Source organism: Felis catus, chromosome E3 (assembly GCF_018350175.1).
Source record: "Felis catus isolate Fca126 chromosome E3, F.catus_Fca126_mat1.0, whole genome shotgun sequence".
NCBI lineage: Eukaryota > Metazoa > Chordata > Mammalia > Carnivora > Felidae > Felis > Felis catus.
The window spans coordinates 19,743,771-19,751,761 of NC_058383.1; the positions used below are offsets into that span (position 1 = coordinate 19,743,771).

The 7,991-nt window shown below is 65.8% G+C and overlaps 1 protein-coding gene across 4 annotated transcripts in view; it reads left to right on the forward strand.

Annotated features, from left to right (window-relative positions):
- Positions 1-7,552, forward strand: part of NSMCE1 (NSE1 homolog, SMC5-SMC6 complex component) — a 31,138-nt gene extending 23,586 nt beyond the window's left edge. For 3 of the 4 annotated variants that reach the window (XM_045048172.1, XM_023246775.2, XM_023246776.2), the window contains 6 exons: positions 932-1,053; positions 1,918-1,995; positions 3,220-3,366; positions 5,752-5,868; positions 6,846-6,966; positions 7,361-7,552. In XM_045048172.1, coding sequence (XP_044904107.1) covers positions 932-1,053; positions 1,918-1,995; positions 3,220-3,366; positions 5,752-5,868; positions 6,846-6,966; positions 7,361-7,440 — 665 coding nt within the window. In that variant the 3' untranslated portion in view covers positions 7,441-7,552. The remainder of the gene's footprint in view (positions 1-931; positions 1,054-1,917; positions 1,996-3,219; positions 3,367-5,751; positions 5,869-6,845; positions 6,967-7,360) is intronic. The other variant, XM_045048173.1, reaches the window with a different exon arrangement.
- The last annotated feature ends 439 nt before the right edge of the window (positions 7,553-7,991 follow it).

Below are 7,991 nucleotides of genomic sequence, written 5' to 3' on the forward strand. Positions count from 1 at the left end.
GCAATAAATACTTCTTGTTTAGAAAAAGGATCACAGTACACAGAAGGGTAATTCCAAGACGCAAAGCCGACTACGTCCTTTCTCTGCTTCCCACTCTGAAGGGCTGCCTGTGGCTCGCAGGGGAAGGTGACACGTTGCCCTGGTCTCCGGGGCCCTGCGCCAGGGCTCCCGCCGCCCCTGCAGCTGGTGGACCCCAGGCCTCTTCCCTCCACTCACTGCAGCCCCGGGGCTCTGTCCGTACACCTCCTCCGTGGGCTGGTGGCCCCGGGCCGGGGGACTGGGCAGCGTGGAGGCGGGACAGCACACGGAGCCGGGAAGGGGCCGGAGCCAGCGAGCCCGCCCTCCTCTGCCCCTTGGCCTGGTCACCGAGTTAGGGGAGGCCGCTGGCACCTGCCTCGGAGGGCAGCTGGCAGGATGGACTCACGACTGTGACAAGCACCCAGCACAGCCTCTCACTGGGGGCCAGGGGTGGTGCTCAGTGTGAGCTGCTGCTCTCACCCTGCTTGTTGTGGGTCTTCACTGCCACCCGCGGTCCCCGGGCCCAGCACGTGGGGCCTGGCATGGGAGCGTTCGGTACGCGTCCGGATGGCGGATAAAGGGAAGATGGGATAGAGACGGACCCGGCACACGTGAGGCCGTGCGGGCACAGGCTCCGCGTGGGGAGGGGCGCGGAGCAGGGAATAGGGGGCGGCAGGCCGGGGGCTCCCAGCGAGGACAGGGAGAGCGCGGCAGGCTCCGACGCCGTTTCCCGGCCCTGCCTACGCACAGCGTCCTCCCCGTCTGCACACTCAGGGAGGAAGGGGCCACACAGACTGGCATCCACCCACGCGGGCTGGGCCCTCGCCTGCCTCTGGCTTGGCTGGCCTGCGCTGGGGTCGACGGAGTGGTTAAGATGGCCACACTTTCTTGACGCCATCCCGTTTCTCTCCAGGCACTGCCGCCGTGGAGGAGCTGGAGGACTTCATCAACAACATTAACAGCGTCTTGGAGTCGTTGTATATTGAGATTAAGAAAGGGGCCACCGAGGACGACGGGAGACCTGTTTACGCGCTGGTGAGTGCACGCCGGCGCCCTCTCGTGGCTCCCGTGAGGAATTGCGGGAGTGGGGGTGCCCCTGCCCCGGCAGCCCTGGAGCCGGGGACACGGACACAGCCTGGCCCCGCCTCCCCCTCCAGCCCCGGTTCCGGGTCACTGGTGCCACTGTACGAATCCTCTGCAGTGATCAGGGCCGGGGGCTGTCACCTCAGTGCTCACCTCCCTGCCCCTGCCTGAGACACTGCAGCACGCGTTTGGCTTTGTTTTGTCTGTCGACAGTTGGATGTAAGAAGTCATCCCAAATGTATGGAACACTAGGATTAAAGGAGGAAAGCGGTTTCTCATTTGGAATAAGACACAGAGGCTGTGAGAAGAGAAACTGGGGGGGGGGCCCTGGGGACTGAGCCATTCGGGTTCCAGGAAGCCCCCCGCCAGAGAGCAAGGGGAAGCACAGGTGGGGCAGAACTGAGCACCTTAGACCATTGGAGTAGACGCGGCTTCCCCCCCCCGCCAGGCCCGCCCAGAGAGGGGCCGTAGCCAGGGGTTCCACACTGTTCCAGGGGAGAAGGGTCGTGGAGCTGAGTAACTGCGGAAACGCCGCGGGCTTCGCAGCGCCTTTTGCATTTGAAGCTCCGTTAAGCGTGCAGACGAGTTCCCCAAATGTGTCCGATTTCGGAAGCTCCCGCACCGCCTCTGGGAATCTCCGAGAGTCGGGGATTCCGAGCTGGACGCCCAAGTCTGTAACGTGCGACTGGTCCCAAATCCGGGCCCTGTGGCCGACAGTGCCCGCACCCCGGCGCTCAGGGACTGGACAGAGGAGGGGGCTGGGCGAGCCGGCCAGTGAAGGGCGCCGCCTGACCGTCACGCTGACCTGTCTTTTAGGTGAATCTTGCAACGACTCCGGTTTCCAAAATGGCCTCGGATTTTGCAGAGAACGAGCTGGATCTGTTTAGAAAGGCTGTAAGTACAGTATGGTTGTTCATTGGCCGGGCTCGCGACGGGAAACTTGTCGTCTTCAGCGTTAGAAACGGAAACTGCCATCGTTAGAGGGTCACCGCCGCGGCCCCAGACGGCCATCTGCGGGGTCCCTGCCCAGCGCATCGCCTCCGGGCGCCGGCTCGGGAGGGCGCCGTGGCTGCCTGGGAGGGAGCTGTGAACCCCGGTCGGTGGAGCACCGGGCGTCTGGGTGTGTGGTGCAGGCAGGCGGACCGGCGTTCCCGCCTGGTGCTCGCCGCACCGGCCAGCCCCCAGCGGCGGCGGCCGAGGCGCCAGGGAGCTCGCTGGCAAGGCCGGATCCCGGTCCCCGCCCGGCCCGCGGCCCGCGGCCGTCCGTGTTAACAAGGGCACCCCGTGGAACCCTTCCCGTCCGCATCGGAGAGGCACTGCTCTGCCTCCCCGGCTTCAGGGCTCTTCCCTCAGCCCCCTTGTCACTCACCCAGCTGAGCCCCGGGTCAAGGCGGTGCTTCTCAGCCCGGGCCGCGTTCCAGGAACCGGGAGGTAGGAGCGCCGAGACATCCGGTCTCGTCCACATCTGGCGGATCCGGGTCTCCGGTGACGGGTCCTAGAATCCTCCCTTTCGAGCCTCCTCTGACGGCAGTCGGCAGCCGAGGTCGAGGACCCGGCTGTGACGGCAGACGCTCCTGTGCGTGTGGAAAGCCGAAAGCCTGTCTTCCTGGTGGCCCCGTCCCGCTGTGAGCAGTCTCGGGGGCGGTGCCCGGCAGCCCCTCCTGGCCCGGGCTCCGGCGTCTCTGCCGCTCCCGAGTGGGCCTGCGCCCTGGCTCGCCCGGGCTTTGCTTTCTCGCCCTCCCTGCCTCCAGCCAGCCCCTCGGCCCCCGCTCTCCTGCCCGCGTTTGAGTAGACGGGTGCCGCCTCGTCATCCACTCGTTCATCCCTCGGCCTCTCTGCCTTCGGGGAGGTGGGGGCAAGGGGGCCGATTCTGTATCCGGAGGCCTGAGGATCATCCATCTGGCATGGTGTCACAGGGTGACCGTTGAGACAGAGGGACTGACCATGGTCACGGCTGTTGTTGTTCGCTACTAAACTGTCTTCCTGAAGGATTGTTCCAGGGCTCAGCTCTGCCCGTGATTGGTAGTTTCGCGGCGCCCCTGCCAGGATCGGTGTTATTGCTTAAACGTTGTTTTTGCCGATTTAATAGATGAACGTGGTACCTGCTGTTTCTTCCAGTTGGAACTGATTATTGATTCGGAAACTGGCTTTGCGTCCTCCACAAATATTTTGAACCTGGTCGATCAACTTAAAGGCAAGAAGATGAGGAAGAAGGAAGCAGAGCAGGTGCTGCAGAAGTTTGTACAAAACAAATGGCTGATCGAGGTACGGTGTCCAGCGGCTTCCCCAGCCTGGCTCGCCGTTCAGACCGGATAGCAAATTCTCCCCCCGAACCGTATCGTATCCGGTGGTCCGCTGAGCCGGGCCCTCTCGGGCCCCTCGTCTGCCTTAACGCCGGCCGTGATGGTACGAGAAGGGCTCGGGGCCTCCCGCTCACTCACGTCACGTGTCCAGGAGGCCTGGCCGGAAGCGCAGAGCACGCGCCACCCGGGCTCGAGCCCCCGGTCCACAGAGGCGGGTCCGTGTGCACCGTGGGTGAGGGCGCCGCTCTGGCGTTGGGCCTGGGACCCGGTGAGGTGGCCTGGAGCCCCTCTCCTGTAGGAGAGGAGGAGGAGTGTCCCCTCGGGGCGGGGATGGGACGGCAGATGGCCAGAGCCTGGTGCCGGGGTCCCAGGGCAGCTGCTGCCACCGTCAAGGTTATCGGTGGTTGTTATCGTCGGTGTTCGTTATTCGGGGCTAGCGCCCTCGAGTCCTCTCAGGGAGCCGGTGGCCCGCCGGAGCAGGGAGGACGTGTGGGTGAACTGCCGGAGAGGAGCCGCGGCGCCCGGGAAGGGACCAGACCGCCCTGCACACTCGCGGTTCGAGACCCCCCACGTCCGCTTCTGCTGACCGGAGCGGGGCAGACGTCTCCGTGCTTTCCCACACAAGGCGAGACCTTCGCCCGGAAACCCGAGCCAGACGGACGCAGCTCTCGCTCACCGCGGCCTGTGCCCGCGCACAGTGCGCTCGGGTCAGCCTTCGGCTTCCTCGCTCGGCGGCCAGACCGTGGCCGGGGACCACTGCTCATGGCCGACGCGATGGTTCCTTTCCAGGGAGGGCCCGCCTCCAGTGGCCGGAGCTGCGGCGCTCTGGGCCGTTGCCCTCTGACGGGGCGGCCGTCCTGTACCGAGTGCCGCCGATTACTGAGTGCACAAGTGCTCGGCTCCCGAGGTGCTTTCCTGACCGGAGGGGAGGCCGGACGGGCCACAGAGCTGCGGACAGGGGCGCCAGGGCGGGGTGCCGGTGCCATGGCCACGGGTCCCCTGCTGCCCCGCAGAGACGGAGAGCCCCTCTGCTTTGGTTTTAGCTGAACAAACCGCAGCTCCGTGGTCTGGCTGGCGTCCTGCACCCGGCCCTCGTCTGGGTGACTGCAGCTCCCTACCGATTGCTTTGTCATGGGTTTCCTTCCCCTTGGGGGCGTCTGGCAGTACGGAACATTCTCGGGCGGCTCGTGTGATAACTGGCTGAGCTGGGTCAGACCGCACAAGTGTTTAAGGACAGAGGCTGGCACCCTCGACTTGTTCACTGTGCCTTGTTGCACCTGTAGGCGCGCTATAAACTCTTGCTGAGGGGATGGCCACATAGGTAAGGGACGTGCCAGAGGGACAGAATTTACGTAAAACTTGCCAAAAACTATACCAAGAAATGCTCGCTCCTCAGACGAAGAGGAGATGGTAATTGACCTTCGTGAAGAAACACGCTGGAGTCACCTGGTGTTCCACCCCGAGCTGTTCCAGTAGCCGCCGTGCACCTGCTTTGGCCCCGCGAGTTACCCTGTCGCGATGGCAGGGGCCGGAGGCGGGTGGTCGGGGGTCTGGGAGAGGTCCTGAGGTGGCCCAGCTAAACCACGGATCCTCGAAGCGTGGGTGTGCTGACAGCCAGCGTCCGCATGTCGCAGGGACCGGCCCGATGCGAGGCCTGAGCTCAGATTGTAGTGGTGAGGCGAGGCCTGGGAGATCTCGGGAGTCTTGGTCTTTTGGGTGGGGTGGCGGGGCACCTCACCTGCCCCTGCCCCTCCCTGTGACGCCCCGAGGCGAGTAGGGTCAGGAACAATAAGCACTGGGCATGGTTTCAGGCGCGGGGTAGATGTTGAGTAAACGTGTCTTGGGCCCGACTGTGAACTCGAACTTTTCACTGGGGCCCAGAGCAATCCTCCGTGGTCCCCACGCAGGGTCGACTTCGTCTTCCCTCAGAGGCTTATCACGGGACCACCAAGCACCTAGCCCCAAGGCGCAGGGCACACGAGCACGTCCCCACAAGAGCAGAACCGGGCCTGGTGTGGCAGTCACAGTTCGCCCCGTGGGGAGACTGCCTCCCTCCCCTCTCCACCGTGTCCTCACCGTGGGAGGGGGCCACCCGCGGACTCGGGATCCACGCCCGTTGAGGCACGGGTTCGAGGAACCCTCCTCGGGTCCCTTTTGGGTCTTGGCCCAAGTCCTTCCACGCGTGAGGCTCTGCCGAGGGGCCGGCGCGGACAGCCCTCGGCGGGGCAGGCGGACGCCGGCCGTGCGAGGGGCACCCGGCCCCGTGAGCTCGCCGGACCCGCGGGGCTGCGGGACCGCCGGGAGGGGAAGGGGCTCGAGAGCTCACCGCCCCCCGCCGTGCCTGCAGAAAGAAGGGGAGTTCACGCTGCACAGCCGGGCCATCCTCGAGATGGAGCAGTACATCCGGGAGACGTACCCCGACGCCGTGAAGACCTGCAACATCTGCCACGGCCTCCTCATCCAGGTACCCGCGGGCCCCGCCCCCGCACGAGCAGACCCAGGCATCCGAAGGGTCTGGGGCCACCACGACATAGCCCGCCTTGCCTCCTCTCGCCCCGGGTCCCCCGGGTCCAGTCCCGGGGCGCGCTTGATTTTGTTTTCCCCCGGAAGGGCTCTCAGGAGCCTGGTGTAGCCCGCGTGGCCTGGCAGTGGCGTGGCCGGCGACCCGCCGCGTCGGGCCCTGTTTTGTGTCGCGCTGCCTGCCTGGCGGGGCACGTTCGGGGCTCCTCCCCTCCCTCCCCCTCCCCCCCCCCCCCCCCCCCCCCCGGTCTCTCTCTACGGTTGTCAGCTCCGTTCCCGTGAGCCTCTGTGCACCTGTACCCTGGGCCACTTGGTGATTATTTCCCTGGGCCGGAATTTCTGGAACAGAGTACACGGTTGCTTTTTTTTTTTTTAAGTTTTATAGCTTTATTTCTTCGAGAGCGAGAGGGATGCAAGGCGGAGGGGCAGAGAGGGAGGGAGAGCGAGAATCCCAAGCAGGCTCCAGGCCGTGGGCACAGAGCCCGACGTGGGGCTTGAACGCACGAACCGTGAGCTCGAGCCCTGAGCCGAAACCAAAGAGGCGGTCACCTAACCGACTGGGCCACCCGGGCGCCCCCCCTCCCCCAACGTGTTTTCGTAAAGCCTCCGACCCACGTCCAAAAAGCCGGAGGCGTGAGGGCCGCGTGCACCGGGACCCCGCGTTTCTGAGGCGGCCTGGCCGTGCCGCTGCGCTCCGGCCTGTAGCATCCTGAGCGCCCTCTGCCTGCGTGCGTGCGAGGGACTCTCTAATAAAAGTTCCTAGAAGCCCTCGCGCTGAGGGCCTCGGGGTCATCGTCACCCGTCTGTGGCCCGAAAGACCGCACTCCGGAGCCTGCCGGCCGTCCTGCCCGCTGATCGCCGGAGGCGCGTGTGCCCGTGGAGGCGCGCGCGGCCGCTCAGCCCTCGCCTTTCTGGTTTCAGGGGCAAAGCTGCGAGACCTGCGGCATCAGGATGCACCTGCCGTGCGTCGCCAAGTATTTCCAGTCCGCCCCGGAGCCGCGCTGCCCCCACTGTAACGACTACTGGCCCCACGAGATACCAGGTTCGCGTCCCTCAGGTGCTCGGGGGCGGGGCGAAGGGGGGGGGGGACATCCGGGGACGGGGAGCCCTCAGGTGAGGGCTCCGCCCGTGTGGGTCTGTCCGCGGGTCCCCGGCCCTCCAGGGGAAGCCGCTCCCGCAGTAAGCAGACGCCTGTGTTGGCACACGCCTGCAGGGGCCCTCAGAACGCAGCGGAAACCCCCTGGCTCAGGAGGCCCATGAGGGTCTGGTCTAGACGAGACACCCCCACCCCCGGCCCCGCCCCCGGCAGCTGCGTGCGGGTGGGAGGTGAAGGCGGTGCCCATCCCTCCCCGGCCGCGGTGCCGGGTCAGCAGGGCGGGCCGAGGCCGCCACCTGCCCTGCCGCTCACGGTATCTTCCGGCCTCTTCCGTGTACAGAAGTCTTCAACCCCGACAAGGAGCGGGAGGCCGGGACCTCCAAGGCGAACAAAAAGCCCTCGCGGTCCAGGCAGCACTAGCTGGCGGGCCCTGTTCGGAAGAGAAGCGTCAGCGTCTCCCGTCGCATCGAGTCCCCTTGCTGCTTCGTGTTCGCTCGCTCGTTAGCAGGTCTGGAATAAAAGTTGCTAAGGAGTCGTGGCTGCGGCCTCAGTCTGTGGTTGTGCGGGTCGAGCGCCCCCAGAGGAAGCTTCACGCCTGGCCCTTCCCTTCCTGGGCTCCCCCTTAACTGAGAGCCCGCCTGGGGGGTTCGGGAGCGTCGGGCAGGTAACGGAGAGCGTCCCCACCGACTTACTCAGAGAAGGTGTTTCTTGGGATGTACGCGGAAGCTGGTGGAGATGACCGGAAGGCAGGAAAACCAGCGGAGAAAAGACCGGCCTTGGAACCGGGGGCCTGGAAGGGCTGGGCAGTTCAGACAGCCCGCTGCCTGCCTGCCTGGCCAGGTGCTTTGGCCCTCGAGGAAGGGCAGGGTCGTCGCACCCAGGTGCAGACAAATCCCAGCCTTCAGGAAGCCCTGAGCACCTGGTCCCTGGGGACATTCCCCCCCCCCCCCCCCCCCAGCTTCCGGTCTCCC